This window comes from Falco punctatus, assembly GCF_963210335.1.
Source record: "Falco punctatus genome assembly, chromosome: 6".
Lineage (NCBI taxonomy): Eukaryota > Metazoa > Chordata > Aves > Falconiformes > Falconidae > Falco > Falco punctatus.
In genome coordinates this window covers 5,775,211-5,793,657 of record NC_137585.1, presented here as the reverse complement: position 1 = coordinate 5,793,657, position 18,447 = coordinate 5,775,211, and the positions used below count along the sequence as shown (strand labels likewise).

The window sequence follows — 18,447 nt, the reverse complement described above, 5'->3', positions numbered from 1 at the left end:
GAGAGAAAAAAGCCGACTGTCTTTTCCCTGACTCAGACCTCCCCTGCATCTTGACAGCAATGCCTCTGCTTCCCTATATCTCACCCATATTTAACTCTCAGCAGCAGGAACCCCATGTCTTCACAGCTCTACTGGGCTGAGATGGCCCCTTCAGATATGCCCACACTGTGTTCTGCTTCCATGGACAAGGGCTGAGTCCGCAAGGCAGCATGGCACTGGGACAGGAAAAGGGGAGGCCACTTTCCATGGCCTTCAGCTTAGTCACTCTAGTTATTGTCACCTTATGCAGGAACAAAGTTGAAGTGGACCACTGACAACTGCTTAGAATGTTTTAATTTGACCTCGGCTTCATCATTTAGGCGATTTAGGCTGCTTGTGTTCCTGTGGTTTCATATTGCTGCATGCATGTGAGAGGTGGTCTCCCTGTCCTCTCCTGCTTACAGTCCCTGAGGTGACTGGATACTCCACGTTACCTCGTGACCTCATGCAGTAAGCGGTGGAGAACTGCACGGTCAGGACTTGCTTCTGCTAATCTGAACGCAGCATCTGCATGTAGGCAGGTGTTCTCCACAACCGTGATTCATATGCCCATGAATTCCATGTCATGGCAACCTTAGGAAAAGCTGTTGGACTGCCAGGACTGTCAGCACACAGGTTTGGAGAGAAGCACTTGGCATCCTCCTTCACACCTGCTTCTAGCAAGGGGAAGAAAATCTGCCTCAAAGTGGGTAGAGACTTCTCAGTCCTGCAAAGGCATGTGCAAGGGACAGGGAGAAGGTGGTAGGGGGCACAAAGGGATATTCGTGTTTGGCCAGCACTTCTTCTTCTGTACCTGGGATGGAGTTCAAAGCTTACTGCTGGCAGCCTTTTGCTATCGATAGCCATAAATCATTCATTCCATGGGGATTCAGCCCAGACAAATTCCATTGGTACTAATGGGGATCCCTCAGTGTCATTCTGTAAGGCCCTCATTGCGATTCAATAGTAATTAACTTCTGTCTGTAAGTTTGCCTCTCTGGCCTATGGCCATCTCACCTCTGGCTGCGAGCTTGATGACAGGCTCAAGGTGTGAAGAAGGGTGAGACTCTGTGAATACTGAAGAGAAGAAAGTGAAGACAGAGCTCTTTCATCTGTTTCAGCACTAACCCAAATGCAAGCTGCTCTGCTAGCTGTGCAGGATAGCTATTAAATGTCTGCACCACTTCGTGTTTTCATACGATGAAACCTTCCCTGTGTCCCACGCTCCAGTAAGATGATATGCAGACATTTACTCAAACAGTTAATCTTCTCTGTGCTCATTCCCCAAGATAGCTGGTGCATCTAAATCTGGACCGCGCTAGTTTTAGTGCTGGTGGAATCTGGCTCTGCTGTGCTTTGATAACACCTATACAGCTTGTCTTGGTGGCCATGTCTTTGCACAGAAACACTCAACAAATCCTCCTCTTTGTACTCACTCAGGCACTTTGTAGCAGGTGCATCTGCTGGTTCTCCTGTGCTCCTGCGTTCACGTGCACTGTCAGGCTTGCCAACGCTTGCCACCTCCATATGATTCTCCTTACATTTACTACTTTTCTGCAAAGCCACAGCTCCTAGGGTTAGGTGGTTGCATGAAAATGCTGGCTGTCATGTAACAAGGGATGTAAATTTGTAGCTGATTGTGGATAAAGCTTGTAAATGTAGTGCTACAATGGATCAAAAGACAAAATGAAAAGACAAACTTTATTGTGTGTGATTGCTGGATTTCTAAGTCAACTTAATAATTTTTTGGGGGGTGCACAACTCAGATTTTTGACCATCCAGTGTGGATGTAGATATACCTTGGTATACACATGTGCCTTCTCAGCTGCATATATAAAAATACACATGCATTTGGTTGTAGATATGCATGTGTACACCCACATCTGCCAACTGCATATATCTCCTTCTCACAGAAACCTTCACTCCCACTCTGCCTTTCTTCCATACATTTTCCTTTCTGCAACTTCTGTCCACCACCTTTCTCTGAATTATGGAATCTCCACTGTTGCTTGTACTGAATAACCTTCTCCCCTGCTCTCCCTCGCTCCCTCCCTCGCTCCCTCCCTCTCCTTCACTCCAGGAAAGCTCTTTCTGATTCTCTTTTCACTGATGTCTGGCATTCGTACCTCTGTAGACAGAGAATGGCAGGAAGTCAGTGACGTGAGCAGACAGAATAACTGGGGAATAAAAAGGAGTTGGTTGAGAATCTGTAATTAGAAGCCCAATTTCCATTTCCTTCTCAGGCACTTTTAAAATCCCTTTCAGGGGTTTCTTGACTGTCTCAAAATTGAATGTCATTGAGATTTTTTTCTTCTTCTTTTTTTTTTTTTTTTTTTTTTTTTTTGCATCCTCTTGTTTCCTTGGCAACAAGTTGGTGATGCAGGAGCTAGAAATGTGCTGTGTCTCCGTGGAGATGTTGGCGTGGGTGTGCCATGGTGACATCCACGATGGACGCACAGCTCTACCAATCCTACCCCACCCCTTGCAATAAGCACAACAGGCCCAGCCTCAGAGGTGACGCTTTTATTTTTAGCTTCATAGGTGTTAATCTGCTCTCTTTTCATTACACATACAGCCTGAGGATGGGTCGTAAGATCCAGATGCCTCATTAGTTACATCAGCACAAATTGACTAACTTGAGGAAGGCTTTTAGGGCCAAATCTTCAGGTTTGTATTCAGGAACTTATTAACTTAGAAGAAAGTACACTCCTATCTTGGAGGGACACCCGTTGCAATGACTTAAGTCTTTCCCTTTTCTTAGAGAAGAAAGAGTTACCAGTCATTAATGAATAGGACTGTGAATCAGAGCTCCTACGTTCCATTTTACTCTAAATGAAGTCTTTTCTCTCTTTCATACCTCAAGGGCTGCTCATTAGAAACGCAAAGAAGCTGCTATCGCTCTTGGCCTGGGGCATGGGAGATTAAATTTTATTGAGATGTTTAGCTGATGGGTTCTGAAGCAACTTACTTGTATACTCACATAAGACAAAACTGTCTCTTCCAAAGGGTCTGTTGCTCAGATTGCTTAGCCCGTGTTTGAACCTGCCCAACAGCACACAGGTAGCCTATAGAACTGTTCACAAAGCAATAGTGTGTAAGTTTGGAAGACATATGAGACTAGACTTCCCTGAATAACTCAGTGTAATGTACTATCCCTCTTGTCCAGTACACTCAATAGTTTTACAATATTTGTTTTTATTGTGCATACAGCCTGTTCAACCTTCTTATTCTGTATTTTGCATTCATCGATGTTCTGGCTGCAAGCCAAGACCCAAACCCTGCTTTGACATAGCTCTTGATGCATACAGAAGCAGAGCAAGGGCTAACCACAGTCTCATCAAATATCTGGAGGTCCTACTGCTTTTTTTTTGTTTGTTTTCTAGGAGGCCGTATGACATCATACAGAAACTGTGATGTCAACAAGGAACCCTCTGGGTAGGCTTTTGGGAGTTTGCTAAAGATCTTCTTACTGCCAAATGACTGTAGCTTCATCCCAATGGGATTTGCAGTAGGGCTCATCCACGCAGCCATAAAGCCAAGTCTCAATTTTTTCTTGCCAGGAAGACCAATTAAAGGATTAAATGTGAAAAGCTGAAACCCATAACATCCATGGTGACAGGGTTTTCTTTTCTTTTTTAGACTGTAATGATCTTTGCAGCATATTGTTCTGGGATCAGCACCCTTGGGGATACATCAGTACGGTGATTGATGGAAAGAAGCTGGAGAGGGAAACCAAAGCAAACTCAGCCAAGGCAAGATAAGCTTCTCTTCCAGCCATGTTGGCAGATTTTTTTGCCTTCTTTCCTACACTTCTTGAGTGATTCAGGCACAGACTGAGTTTATTCAGCTTCCAAGATGGCAAGGTGCTTGTTCAAAAGGTGTTTTATTGTGTGAAGCCAGAGGAAACAGGAGGAACAATCATACACCAGAGGCACATTAGGAAGATGTGTCATTGACACACTATGTCAATGAGAAAGAGTGAATCCAGGTTCTGTTTTTAGGGACATTATGTTCCAAGGCAGGCACATAAATCTGACTGAAATGCCTTGCTTGTTGTATTTAAATCCAGAGTTTATTCCTGACTGTCAGTGAAATCCAGGTCAGATTTTTCTTTTTATTTGCACTTGTATTAACAGATGAAAGGAGTAGATACATCTGTCTAGCTCCAGCAGTACACTCAGCATTGTATCTAATGTCTGAAAGAGGCCTCCTGCCTCAAGGAACTAGTATCTCATAGGTGTGATTTGATAAGATGCAGAACATCATACAAGAGACACTTCTACTGACTTTGGTGGGGAAAAAGGCTGCACATTTACTGGGAGTGGAAGTGACACAGCAGTGCCTGCAGCTTGTAACCTATTATGTGATGAATTACCTGGAATCAACAGTAAACGTAGGGGAAGCTGTCATTGGAAAACTTGGTAGAGGAACTGTGTCTAAAATTTTGTGACTAAAACTAAATAGACAGGAAGATGAGCTCAAAAACTTAGGCAAAACTAGTCTATGGGATTTTTTCTTTTTTTTTTTTTTTTTTTTCTAGATGCACTAACAGAAAGTATCTGCTCAAACACTTCAGTTAAAACATTGCACTGTTTATGTTTCCAGCCCAGGAAATTACCCTCTTCTTTCATCCCCTCCTCCTCATCTCTGGTGTCTAGAGCTGTGGGAATGAGTCCTACACTTATCAGGAGCACTACAAGGAAGATCCTGCCAGCTCAAGTTCTTCCCCATTTTGGGTGGTCACAGGGAAATCCCAGAGCAGCTTTCCTCATACCCAACAGCAAGTTTTCCCCATGTCATTTGAAAAGCAAGTACAACATGAAATAAAGTTCAGTTCAGATTCTTCTGCCATCTTCTGCTGTCTACTTCTTGCGTTTGGTAGCACTTCTTTGTGCTAGGTGCTGTATGCACGGAATACATGAGAGACCTCACCCTACCTCTTGCCCCCAGGAGATTAGACAAGTATGCAGCAAGTATGCAATTGCTTTTGATTTCTCTTCCCTTTCCCTCCTTCCCCTGACTGAGAATCAGCAGCTTCTGCAATATGACAAGTTCCTGTCAGCTGTCAGGGCACTAAAATAAACCTTTATCTCGTCTCCACAGCCCTGAATGACGGGGCTGGCAATAGGTGCACTGCAGCCAGGCAGCCATTTCTGCCATATGCTCTTTCAACCTCACTGCATGGAACACAGCAATCTGTAGCCTGGCAGATTTGCTGTTTTTCCTTGCAAGACCTACAAAAGGAGGCAACCCTGGTTCCTATCTCTTCCTATTGCATTATCTTACTATGCTGGGTTATAACATTATTTCTTCTGCTTTCTTCCTCCAGTGTTGGGCGAGAGTCAGAGCCAGAATACCAGTCCAATGGAAGAGAATGAAAATCCTGCTAATTCTTTTAAATTAGAATTGGCTGCAAAAACGGCCCTGGGGCACACATCATAAATTGAGTTGAAACCATGTACCATGCAGTTGGAGGGGAAAAAAACCACCCCTATCTTCCTTTAGGGAGAGAAGACATTACATATTCACACTTCAAGCATTCACACCATTGCCAACTAATCCTTCTTATTCCACAAGGCTAATTTCAAAATAGCATTTATATGGCATGGTTTGCTGGGGAGGGCACTGATGAATCAGCTAGCTGCCCTTTATAATAAGCCTTGCACAACTGCTTCATAGGCTGCTCTTTTCTACTGCCTTGTCTTCCAGTCATCTCTGTGCCACATGTCCTTATTCAAAGGGCACCTGTTGAATAACTTTGCAAAGTTACTAAGCAGAGGCAATAAATAAGGTGAAGCACAAATACATAGTACAGTTCAAGCCGCTATTTTTCTATGGTTGTGCTCTAAGGACATGGGGATTCTGCTGAATGATTGTGCTGATGCTTGAATGAGGAATGATAAGCCTGTAATTTACTTGCATGGCTGTGTGGCTGCTTCCTGCTGAGTAGGAAAGCCTAGAAGAGTGTTGTTAGCCCTAACACTGCTGCAGCTCAAAGCAGTTCTTTGGCACCACAGGCATCACACACGCCGCTGGCTAAATGAGCCCTACACCACAGCATTTGGTTAAATATTGCTGCCCCACAACAGCTAGGAAGACCAGAAATTGCAGAAGAAATATGTTTGCAGCTAGCTACTGTAGGATAAGCTTCTACTGGATCTGAAACAAGATATTAATTGATTTGGAAACCTACCTGTGGGGCAAGTTGTTATTAAAAGTGCACTACATTAGCAAAGAAAACTATGCTGCTGTCTCAGATTGTCAGTCTGTCCGTGTCATGAGGAGAGTTGTCACTATGTCACTATGTCCCATGTCACTATCTCATCCCACCCATGTTTGCCAAAGGGGTGGTAGCCACAAAGATTGTTCAGTCTCCAGGGCTTTCATGAATATCTCTAGGTAGAGGACAGAGAAAGACTCAGATTAGTGAAGGAGAAGCGGGGAAACTCAGGCATTACTTAGTCTGTTTGGCAGCTTGCAAATGACCATCGTTGGGTAGATCAAAGGTCCATCTAGTCCACTCTCTTTATTCAGGAGCCAGAACTAGGTATGGAGAGCAGCAATAAAAGACACAGAAAAAATGCTTCCTCCAGAAAGTTTCTTCCAGCCTCTAACAGTTTGCAGCTCTGATACTTTCTGAGGTAAAGAGTGCCTGACTAATCAGCACTTGATCCTGAGAGAGCCATGGCAAGGTCAGTTTCTTCCCTTATGGGTACACCAGAAAAAGTTATTAGGGGCTACAGGAGTCAAGTGAGGGCACCATGTAGGTTCAAGGAGATGATTGTGCCAGGGAGAGTTTACAGGAAATATAGTAGAGAGTAAATTTTAAGAACATGGTGTAGATTTGGTGATACTGTGTGCCATGGTGTCATAGAATAAGAGTTTTGCCTCATGTGACTTCAAAAGGATCAGATTTGAGACATTTCAAAAAGTGTCTTCATCACATACAGTTATGTTAATTACCTTAACCATGGATATATTCAGCAGTGTGACTAATAATAAAGATGAACTATGATGTATTTCAAAGGGACTTAAAGAAAGATGGGCCAGGATATTTTTCTTTTTCCTCTTTAGGAATGTGGTAATTGAGAACCTGAAGTAAATTTATCAAGGTCCCAAAGCATGTTAGGAGCAGTAAATATCTCATTGCAGAGAAAACCAGATATGGAACTATTTAAAATGATAAAAGAAAGGAGTGAGTGCTTTCTAAACACTGCAGCGAATGTATATAGCTTTTAAATAATATTATGTCCAGGCTGAGCCTTAGAAAAATAGATAATGTTGTTGCCAGGTCATAAGTGTATATACATTGAGAAAGGGTTGTTTGTTCCTCAGTTTTATACATCTCCCTGTTAAAGAATTGTTTCTTAAAGTCTGTGAAAACATCCATTTGTTTCAGGAGGTAGTGTGTTGCTTTACTTTAAGCTTTACTTAAGAGCAGTTGAACACTGGGACCAGAAGAAAGCAACAGACCCTATTAGGTCACTGAGTGGGTGATGGAGGAGAGAAAGAAATGTGCTCAAAGTCAAGCATAGTGAAAGTGGATCAAGTTCAATAAGATGTTGCAGAGAAATTTGAAAAACTGAAAGGAAATGGCTCTGCATCTAAATTTGAAAAAGCCTTGTAAACTAATGCTTATCAAGGCATCATTTTGGCAGTCTGAGGAATCCTATCTTTGATCCTTCTATAGGTTTAACCCCTGGGAGAAGGAATAGCAATCTTAGAAAAACAGAATTCAAAGAGGATCCAATGATTTACCAGTGAATCAAAAAAAAAAAAAAAAAAAAAAAAAAAAAGACATGAGATTATGATTAGAATGCTTGGATATATTTTACAAAAGCACAAGATTGAACTGGATATAATGAAGTAATTTTAAATCTTCAGTAAAGTTATTAAGCTAGGGCAATTTTTCTTTTGTGGTTCAAAAAGCAGAGTGTGACTACAGAGTAGAATTTCTGTTACATTTAATAACATTGCAGGAGAGAGCAGAAAGATTTACCATCTCTTATGCCTTTTAAATAATGTCTTTGAAAAAACTGTTGTGAAATTCTCAGTATTAGGTGAAATGACGTGTCCAGCACAAACAACTTTGATATGCAGTTGACCTCACTGCTACAAGACAGACAGAAAGTCTTGTACAACAGAAGGTTGGAGGAAGTGACAGTAAGATAGATTAGTTTTAAGATCAATGAAGGTAAAACAGATGCTTCCTAAATTTTTTGTGTGCAGAGGAATAGAGTTCTACTCTAATGCTGAGCATGACTTAAGTTTTCAAAGTACAAAACCATCCTCTAATTTTCCTGGGATGTGACACCAGTGTGCTTACACAGAAAAGACCCGTAGATGTCCTGGGAAATAACAAGACAAATTTCAGGCCAGTGAGGTGGGACTGTGTGTAAAGAAGATCTAGTAAGAGCCTGCAGGAGTTTGATGAGATGGTAAAAAGGCAGATGCAACAAAGTCCCATTTTCAGCGGGCACAGTATGATTAAAATTAAGTCAGACACAGTAGCTCAGCATCCCTTGGGAGACCATTTTGACTTCTTGGATGACTAAACATACAAAGGAGGCAGTATTCACCAAAGATCTAAGAATTAATAACCTTCACTAGCTTCCAAGCAACAAGACTACATGAGCACTGTGTTTCAGCAACTTTCCTCTCCCTGTTGGGCTCAGTTTTAGCCTATTAATTCCAAGTAGTTGCAGGAAATGTTGGAAGACCTGGAGGGAGTCACATTGTCTCAAACCATGACTTGGTAACTATTGAGCTTAATGCAAGAATTAAAATGACCGTGCTGCTCTCTCTTCAACCTTAGTAGCTAACAGCTAAGCAGTGGGGGTCTAGTGTGTATTATGTGTAATATGGAGATGACCTGGCACTGCTGGCTTTTTACCTCTTTGTGCTTAGTGTTACCTGAGGAGGAATCAGTGTTTTGGTTTTGCTGATTGTTTTATTTAGGGTTTTTTTGGGTTTTATCCTTAAGAAGGAAATTTATGACATTTAAAGTTTTAGGCAGAACTCAGGACTGTTCGTGAACTGAAGGGCAATGCCAGTCTTATTACTGTGACTAACTTTGAAAGCTGGACGTGTATAGTTTGCTTTTCTAACATTGCAAAGACTTATTTCCATTTTAGAAAGTACCCAAGGAAATAGCATGCAAAAACCTATGCTAAGAAAACACAGATCTCTGACTTGAAAAGAATTCTAAAATGAGGAAGCTCAGAATTACAGTTCCTAAAGCAGCTGAAATTGTATTCTTTTGTATCTATTCTTAACAATAGAACATTTCAATATATGATCATATGATACAGGTAAGATTGTCAAACTCTCCATCATTTTCTATGGAACACTGTTCGTACTTGAGCTTAGCTTTCATAACAAACAGAGAATGAACTTCTTTTTCCTCCTGTCTGGCTGAATAAATTAGGGTAATAAGGAAGAACTACCCTTCACATTTTATAGCACACAATATTAAAATAAACTTAAACTTGACCCCACTGAGATGAACACATATGAGAAGACCATCAAGATGAGCGTACTTGTCTTCTCTGATGCAGGTGGTAAATGAATGCCTTTTTCCTCCTTTCTCCCTCAAGCTGAAGGAGACCTTTCCACTTCCACTGAGCACTGCATCTTCTGTGCATTACCTGAGTAGGCATAAAGCTCCCTGTGCACTTGGCTGCAGGTCCTTTTCACCTCCCTTGCTGCTTCCCACTGCCTTCTTCAGGCAAAGAAACTCTCGCTGGCCTCTGCTTCTGCCAGGCTGTGCCACATCTACTGGGTAGAGGGGACTGGCAGCTGTAGGTGGCAGCTACATCAGGAGGATGGGACAAGCTGGGTGAATTCTGCATGCAGCTTGTCAAGCAAAGAACGGGATGCAGCAGGCATGAAACAGGACTGGCTTCTCTAGCATGTTACAGTGCCAGGCATGCATGGTATGTGCCACTTGTGTTGTATAATACAGTCCTGTCAGGGAGGGAGGGGGGCTGTATAGCAGCCTGGAGAGATTAGGCTGCCCCTCTCCAGAAACCTTCTCTTTCTCCTTGCCACCAGGATCACTTGGGAAAGGAGCTAATCCCCCAAATTTACACAGGAAGAAAATTCACCGTTATGCTTGGAGTGTCTTCTAAACCTCCAGAAAAAAAAAACAAAAAACATGGTCCAGAAACACAGCTCTGTATCCTGTGGAGCTGAACTAAAACGGGGCCTTTCAGAAGTGCAACGCAATTTCCATGCGCGGGGCAGCAGGTTTGGATTCCCGCCTGCACAGTCCCGGACTCTTAATAAAATTCCATCTGTGTTTCCTGCCCTCCAGGGTGAATTCCTTTTGCTAACAGTGTGGGGTCTTGGAAAAGAAATAATAATTGCTGTACCAGAGCACTATTATGAAGGCTGGGCATGGTGTGTTTCTCCTCTTCCTTAACGCACACACCTACCAAAGCACAGTTTTGATGCTGCTGGAGTGAAGCGATGATAATCACAGCTATGGGAAACTTACCTATGAATTTCCATTCTCCGGTGTGATGATTTGATGAAACAAATAGAGCGCTTTTTAGTTTGTAAGGATGTTGCAGTCCCTACCTGCAATTCATATAGGTTTGATACTGGATTGCATAAAAATTGCTATAGGTCCATCTCCCACTTTTAGCAGTATTCTACTTAAAGGAACCGTAGAATGATTTTGGCCGTGGTGAGACTGAGCTACAGATGTGTTCTCTGCCCAAGCCCTGTGCTCTGCATTTTGGGTTGGGGAGCTCTTCCACTTCAGTTGGATGCAGTGAGTTTTGCTGTCCCACTGGAAGGGAGCAACCCTCTGCATATGCCATACCTACTTGACAGACTGAGGAGTGTGGACTTTACTTTTTCCTCTCAGTGTGTATCTTGTAGCTAATCTAAATGAAGCCAAGGCAAGGAGAGAGGATTTTTGGAGCCATAAGGAAGGTGGATGTTCACAGTTTTCCTGCATATTTAATTCCTGGTAGATCTTTTCTGTTCTAACTCCCCCAGGTACAGCTCTGGGTAAGTGAAAGGGTCCTGTCAGCTCACACACTTCTCCAATACAAATATTCTTCCTGCATCCTTTAACTGTCTGTGTGGTTTGTGGAGGCTGCTGCTGTGATCCTGATCAATACATGGCCTGGTCACCATATGCCTGTGAGTGAAGGATGGGCACGGTTAGAAACTCTTAATGCTCTTTCCTGAAAGGCTGAAGGCTAGGACAGATCTGATCTGTTGGGTGCTCTTCATCCCTGGGAACTTCACCCCATAGCTGACACTGCAGTGCCAAATAAGTGCATAGGAAGGTCTTCTTCAGCTTTTTTTGCTCTCATCTGTTTCCTGTCTGAGTCCAGGATACCCCATGTACCTTCCCACATGCAGATTTGTTCAGCTCAACTCAGCTGCTTTGCTGGAGGGAAGGAAGAGTCTGATCAGCTGGGGGGACAGGGAGGAAGGAGGATGACGATGTCCCTGCCTACCCACCTTCCTGGTGCTGGAGCAGCCAGGTTGTTGTCCCCACTCTGGCTTGATTGAGGGCCAGGTGGTCCAAAGAAGGCTCAGCAAATTGTGTCTCACACCATAATACTGTCATGTCATCATACTGGTATCACTGGGCAGCTTCCACATTCATCCCTGCAATGTTAGGGGAATGGCAATATCACTGAAGAAGCCAAGAGGGGAGTGAAACAGCACTGAGATGGACTCTTCTCCAGTCGTGCCCTGAAGTTAGTGTGTAGGACTCACACTTTAGCATTTGTCTATCCCAGTCCCATCAGACCCTGCATGTGGAGCAGCGTAGACATCCCCCATGTGGTACTGTAAGGTGGAGAGCCTGGATGCTGACAGCAACATGTCATGGCACTGCAGGACTCAGAGTAAATGATGGAGCCAGACTGAGAAGCAGGGTAAATTGGCCCATGCTGAGCTCCTGGTCACCACTGATTCTCATTCGAAGCTTGCTTTGCTGAGCTTGTGCTACAGTGGAAAGGACTGCTTCATACACCCAACAGCACGTATTGAAGGGTCCCTGGAGAAGAAGGAAGGGGATCCCTGGGTCATCCTGTCTAATATTTGTTTTTTCTTGTAAAGTATCACATTCCCCCATGGCAGACTAACTACACTGAGAATAATAGCTGATAGGTTGACTGCTTTCTGTAATGACATTTTTCTTTTTGACAGACAAGCAGATGAGATTTCATTTTACTGAAGAGTTACTGTCTTCAGCGCTAAGCTGTGCTGGGATTTTACTGTTGTGTTTGCATTTTTGATGATTCTGAAGCTCAAGAATAATTAACATTGACCTGGGAGTTGTACAGACCATGCTTTGTGCACATTAAAAATCTTTCTACCCTTTCTTCCACCCAGATGCTTCAGTTTCTATACAACAGACAATGTACGAAACCACATTTTTTTCTAAGAATGATGAAAACAGGAAAATTATTAAAGACATCTCTTATTATGTTGCCTATTGTAAAGTCAGGTGTCTGCAGTGCTGTGAGCCCAGCTGTGCAGACATGGGAAGAAAAATGGAAATCACAGGGAATAAATGCCGAGCACCTGTGCATATCTATTTGACTAGCACGATGGCAACAGGTGCTAATGTCATGTGTGTTCAGTGTCGTGGAGGATGAGCAACTGAGCAGTCATCAAAGGCACTGAATGAATTAGAGCTTTCCTGGACTGGCATTTTCTGAAGCCTTCTCTGCAAGAGTAAGTGGCATTGTGGCTTTTGAAAATCATGGGTTTAAAGCCACTTATTTCAGCCTGTGGCATATGGACGGTCTTAGGTCAAACTAAACCAGGCTCTCCTTTTCTATTATTACTAATTCAGGATTAACTGAAATCCAAGGTAAATTGACATAACTGATACTTATACTGAAAAATGGGTACTCCTCTAAGGAGATTCATGACCAAGTCTAATCATTTAGAAAAGGAGTTTGGTTGTAGTGTTGCAATGCACTATTCTGTGTCATTAAGCCGTAGATGAGTGAAAGTGAGGCCAAATGAGACCAGAGCCGCAAAGCTACTGAGGAGACTAAAAATGCAAGTGGGCCAACAGTGGGATTTTCAGGAATGCCTATTCAAATGAGGATCCTAAAAAATCCTTATAAAATTGGCTTTTTTCCCTTCAGCATGAAAGTTGGCTAACAAAAGGCGAGGCTACCACTATATGTGGAACATATGAATAGAGAGAAAACCCAGTCTATCTCCCAATGAAAGCAAGTCGCTCACTTCAGAGCTGTTTTTGCTGAAGCTTTAAATATCCCTAGTAACGGGACTTTCACAGTACTCTTGAAGAGACGCCTCTTCAGTTTAGCACGCTTACCACTGGGACAACTCTTACAGGCAAACTATCTTCCTTCTTCTTGGTTTTATTTAACAACTTCTGGCCAGGCAATCAGCCTGATTACAGTCCCAGAGGCAGGTCAAAACTAGATGGTTCTTCATACCAGAACTGGATCTAAGATGTTACTGTTGAACCTAAATTAGCAGCTGGACTGAAAATGCATTTTCCTTGAACCAGTATGGACCTTGAACTGCTGGAGTAACCTCAGACACTGCTAAACCTTTCAGCAGAACTGAGCAGGGAAAAAGCACTGATTTGTCTCTCTCAGTCCACCCACCCTATGTTGTAACAACCACCGATATTTCTTGTTACTTTGAAATGATCTGGACCCTTTTAAATCAGAGAGATGGCTCTGGATTAAAGGAGTCACCTTCATAATTACTTTACACAAACCATACCCTCCTTCACAGTGAAGGAAAATGCAGCATACACCAAACAGTGGGTTATATATCACTCCAGATGATTACTTTCCCTTCTTGAAGCTTACGGCTTTTGAAAATATCACACTTCTCCACCTCCTTAGCTGTCATTTAGTCAAGTCTCACAGATGAAGCTTTTAAAATCTACGGTCATTGTTCACCCCCCTCCTTCCAGCCCCCTTCCCTAGCCCCCCCCCCCCCCCCCCCCCCCCCTTCATGTTATTCTTTGGAACTGCTCTTCCTTTTATTTGTGTAGTTTCAAAAGCCAAGGTCAAAGGGGCCTTTCAAGGGCATGTCTACACTGCAGTGTTATCCAGAAACTCTGAAGGAGTGCTGAATGAGCCAGTGTTGGCAGTGCAGTGGAGAGACAAAAGTGTCATTTGGATGAAAGCATCCCATCTTGACTAGGTGACTTCACAAAATGGAGATTCACCTCCTCTTCCCTTGAGTTTTGCTTCTGATGTTCATTAATTCCTGGCTGAAGCTTGTGCCTTTAATTCCTTCTCGTTCCCTTTGGCCTTCTCATTGCTGTGGACTTGTCTTTTTTTCCTTCTGTTTTACCAGATAACTTACCTTACAGGTTGAAGCAATAACATAGCCAAAATGGCAGGGCAAGGGATGCTGGGATATGATTTTCAGAACCATATAATTGGCTAAAGAATTTAAAGTCCAACTTTTAAATATACCTAAAGGTCCCTGGTTTGAAAGTAGGGGGGTTAGGAACTGACATACCCTGAAAATTTGAGTCTCAGTTTATGGCTTTTCTACAGAACGTTAATTCAGAAGAAACTCAGATGTGACTCAGCAGTGGACTGGCCACTCTCCACTAATTTAGATATCATGAGGGACCTGTTAAGGGGTTTTTGTCTATGTGGCAAATGTGGTTTGCAATAAGCTGGAGTGTAGAGTGCCCGTGGAGCTGGGCATGAAGAGAGGTGGCTCTGCCTTTGGTTCTGACTTTAGGTGGTGAACAGCTGCCCAGGTGTGCACAGGAAGGTGGCTTTGACCCTAGCTGGCTCACTAACTCAGCCCTTCTGCTGCCAGCCTGTTCCCCCTCCAGGTGGGAAGTGGGTGTCTGGGAAAGGTGGGGGCTGGGAAGGCTTTCCTCGGCAGGGCTCCCTACAGCAGGGAGGTTCCCTAAAAAGGCCTTGTCAGTGGGAAGAAAACACGCTTCTAAAACACTTCTGAAGCGTGATTTGTCTGACCTAGTTTAGGTTCCTGCTTTAGGATGGTCTGAATTACAAGTTTGAAGTTCTCATTTCTCCTCATTGTCACCAAAGCGACCCCAGGGTGATGCTTGCAGATGGGGACACGCGTGCTTGACCGGAGGAGTCCCATCTCCCAAGGGCATGGGGAGCAGCCATGTGGATTAGCAAGTGCCCACAAACTCATGAGACATTAACTTCATCGTGGAAGTGGGCCCCCAGCAACTCCTGGAGCCAGGACAAAGGCTCCTAAGTCCCACAGGCATATTCCAAAATGTGGAGTATTCCACTCCTATATTATATTCCACTCCTCAGTGCCTTGGCGTGGTGTTGCCAGCAGTGATATACATCACAGACACCCACCCCTTCCTCAAATTTGATGCCCATTGCTTTTTGTCACTCCACTTCGTACCTGTCTTCTTTTATGATTGCATAGTTTGCTTTCTTTTTCTCTGCACGCCTTTTCTGAATCTGAATCTGATTTTTGTTATTTAATCCTTTGGTCTACTTCTGTGTCAGCTGGTGTTTGCAACTCTTCCCAGTTTAGTATCTTCTCTGAATGTCATTATCATATCATTATTTGCCTTTTCTAGACTGTAAAAACAGGACTAACACTGATACCTCCTTGACCCTAAAAGGCCCTTCCCTTAAATTACATACAGATGTAGCTAGCTAGCTAGGTGATCTTTGAAATGCTGTTTACTTTCCTTAAAAAATATGGGGTACTGGGAACTGCAATGATGTCATAGCAACTGAATATGATTATGTAGGAGTCTGCGCTGAGGGGTATTCCAGAAACTGTATCTATATATGTATGTGTTTATTTATATAAGCGCACACGTCTGCATGCGTATTTGTATTAATACTGTATTTAGATATGTTTAAAGAGCAAAGGCCTTAATAATAACCTAAGACATTTTTTGTCTCTTTTGCGGGCAGTTTTACATTAAAAATAAATTAGAAGTAACTCCATGGTGTGGCAGAGAAGTTGATGTAGTGACATTAGTGCTAAAAAAGAGAACTGCATCTGACTGCGCCTCCCAGACACAGTAAATAAAATAAGCTAAATTTGAGTTTTGGTAGATGAAATCCTAAAAATCCAGAAGTCTTTTTATATTTTTTAACATGCTCAACATTGTCATGCTTCAGTTTAACTGTTGTCTGGAATATTTTTTCACGATGACAGATACAGCTATGCTGCTCATATATATTCTGAGAAAACACAGTGTCATAACTTTCAAGACATGTGCTTGGGGGTGTGTATGCGCATTAATGTTCGCTCAGGCTCACGCATCGCCATGATCTTCTGTGCATGCAAACCCATACATTTGTGTTCCCACACGTGGGGGGGGGGGGGGGCTGTATGTGTGAACATGCACATCTTCCTCATAATAGTTTACAGCAATTTGCAGGCAGAGATCAATAGATGTAGAAATTGCTTAGGCACTGAAATTAATTGAGATCTATACAGAAGGGAAAGGGACGATTTCTGTAGGTTTTGAAGCTATCGTGGAAAAAACCAATAATTATCTGTTGCAAGAGTACCATTTTCTGTGCCTGTGGAAGGTCTATAGGATGGACTGAGGGAGCAAGGGAGAAAGTTGTCCCGTTCGGTGCTGCAGGACGTCACCACGCAGGGTTTATGCCTGCACGCATGAAGAAGGCAGCACATACATATATGTTTGTGAGTGTGCTGGGGAGGGGGAGGGGGATTTTTAACAGCCATTTTCACATATTTTCTGATTCCCATTTAGCTCACAGCTCCCACCTACGGTACGTCACCTGTGCATGGCACATACCGACTGCCACGGCAATAGCCCCGCTCCCTCCCGTGCCCACCCCACCCCACGCTTTCTTCATCCATCAGTCCCACTCCTGGCTGCAGCTGGGTGCTGGGGGCTTCGGCTGCTTGGGTGGGAGTGGGGCTGGGGGCTCCCCACCAGCCCCGGCCCCGCAGACACACCCCACCCCTCCCACCCCCTCCGCAGCCCGCAGTGTCCCCTCTCCCCAGTCGCCTCTGTACAGTGGGAAAGTCGTTGGGTAATTGGGTCCAGATTGAAGATTTTAATTATTCATGAGGCTGGCAAGGGACTTGGGGGGTGGGGGGGGGGTGGCTGCCCGGGTGGGGGTGGGGTGGGGAGGTGACGAGTCAGGGAGAGCTGGTGAACAATTCTGGGAAGGGTAGGGAGGGAGGCAGGGAGAGGCAGCGTGTGCATGTGTGATGAGCAATAGCTGTGGACCTTACAGTTGCTGCTAACTGCCCTGGTGTGTGTGTGTGTGTGTGTATGTGTGTGTGAGAGAGAGAGAGGGAGAGAGAGAGGGAGGGAGGGAGGGAGTGGAGAGGGTGGGGGGGAGAGATAAGAGAGAGAAGAGGAAAAGGAGAGAGGAGAAGGAAGGAAGAAGAAGGAAGGAAGGGGACAATACGATCATGCTGTGCTGTATGAGAAGAACAAAACAGGTAGAGCTGAAGATTTTTATATTTCTTTCCGTTAAGAAATCCCCCGGGCTGCCGCGTGTCCGTGGGGTGCGTGTCTGCCTGAGTGCGTAGGGGCTGGGGTAGGGGGGTGGAAATTTCAGCTGCTTTCAGCACACGTCTCTTTTGCAATTCTTTAGCATCTTGCGACTGAAGGCTCTTTTCACACCCTGCAGCGTGACTGTTTTGCCTTTCCGGGGCTGGTGATGTGGGGAAGGGGGGTGGCCTACGTCCACATTTGGGGAGCTACCAGAATCTCCCCTCTATTATTCTTATTATTTTTTAATAGTGGGCAGTTGTATTGCCTAGGATTTTCTGTCTGTGGTTCTGAGGGTGTGGATGGGGGGGGTGGGGGGGTGGAGGGGGGGGGGCAGGGGTGCGGCTGGCAGGAAACGTGATGAGATCTGGCTCTACCTTGGAGATAAAGGAAGCGACTCCTCATCTTATGCCAAAAAAGAAAGGATGCCCAGTGAGCCTTGATCCCTGCTCAGAACGCTTTCTATTGCTCCTGGCTCTGATGAATGGGAGATGCTTTATGTGCATGTGCTGTGAGGTGGCTCGGAGGACAGGTGCATTCATTTTTTTGTGTTACAATAATCTGAGCAAGAATTAACCTGAAGCTTCTTTTTCTCCAGCCTATGCTATAGTGAAAAATGCAATTAATTAATAACAAAAGCATTAGCCAGGGGAGGGGGAGAGTCACCCTCATTGCAATACCCTTCATAGTACAACCAGTTAGACAACTGTGCACCAGCTGGTAAAGAGACAGAGGACCACGCCTCTGTTAGCTCCGAACTCGGGTGGGATAAGAGAAGCTCACAGTGTGAACCTGTTGGAAACCAGTTCATTCTCTATTGGTACCACCTGGCTTTTGCTGTAAGGGAATTGGGATGTTGAGAAGGTTTGGGTGGTGGCTAGTTTTCAGTGCCAAGTTTTTTATGTCCAAAATGATAATGAAATGGAAAAAAAAAAAGCTACTTAGATCAT

General features: G+C 43.9%; 1 protein-coding gene across 10 annotated transcripts in view; it reads left to right on the top strand.

The window, feature by feature from the left end:
• Positions 1–18,447, top strand: part of GAP43 (growth associated protein 43) — a 104,353-nt gene that overhangs the window by 31,173 nt on the left and 54,733 nt on the right. For 3 of the 10 annotated variants that reach the window (XM_080393682.1, XM_080393690.1, XM_080393689.1), the window contains one exon: positions 3,658–17,445. The exons of the other annotated variants lie outside the window; for them this stretch is intronic. In XM_080393682.1, the coding sequence (XP_080249808.1) occupies positions 17,416–17,445 (30 nt within the window). In that variant the 5' untranslated portion in view covers positions 3,658–17,415. The remainder of the gene's footprint in view (positions 1–3,657; positions 17,446–18,447) is intronic. 10 annotated transcript variants of the gene reach the window in all.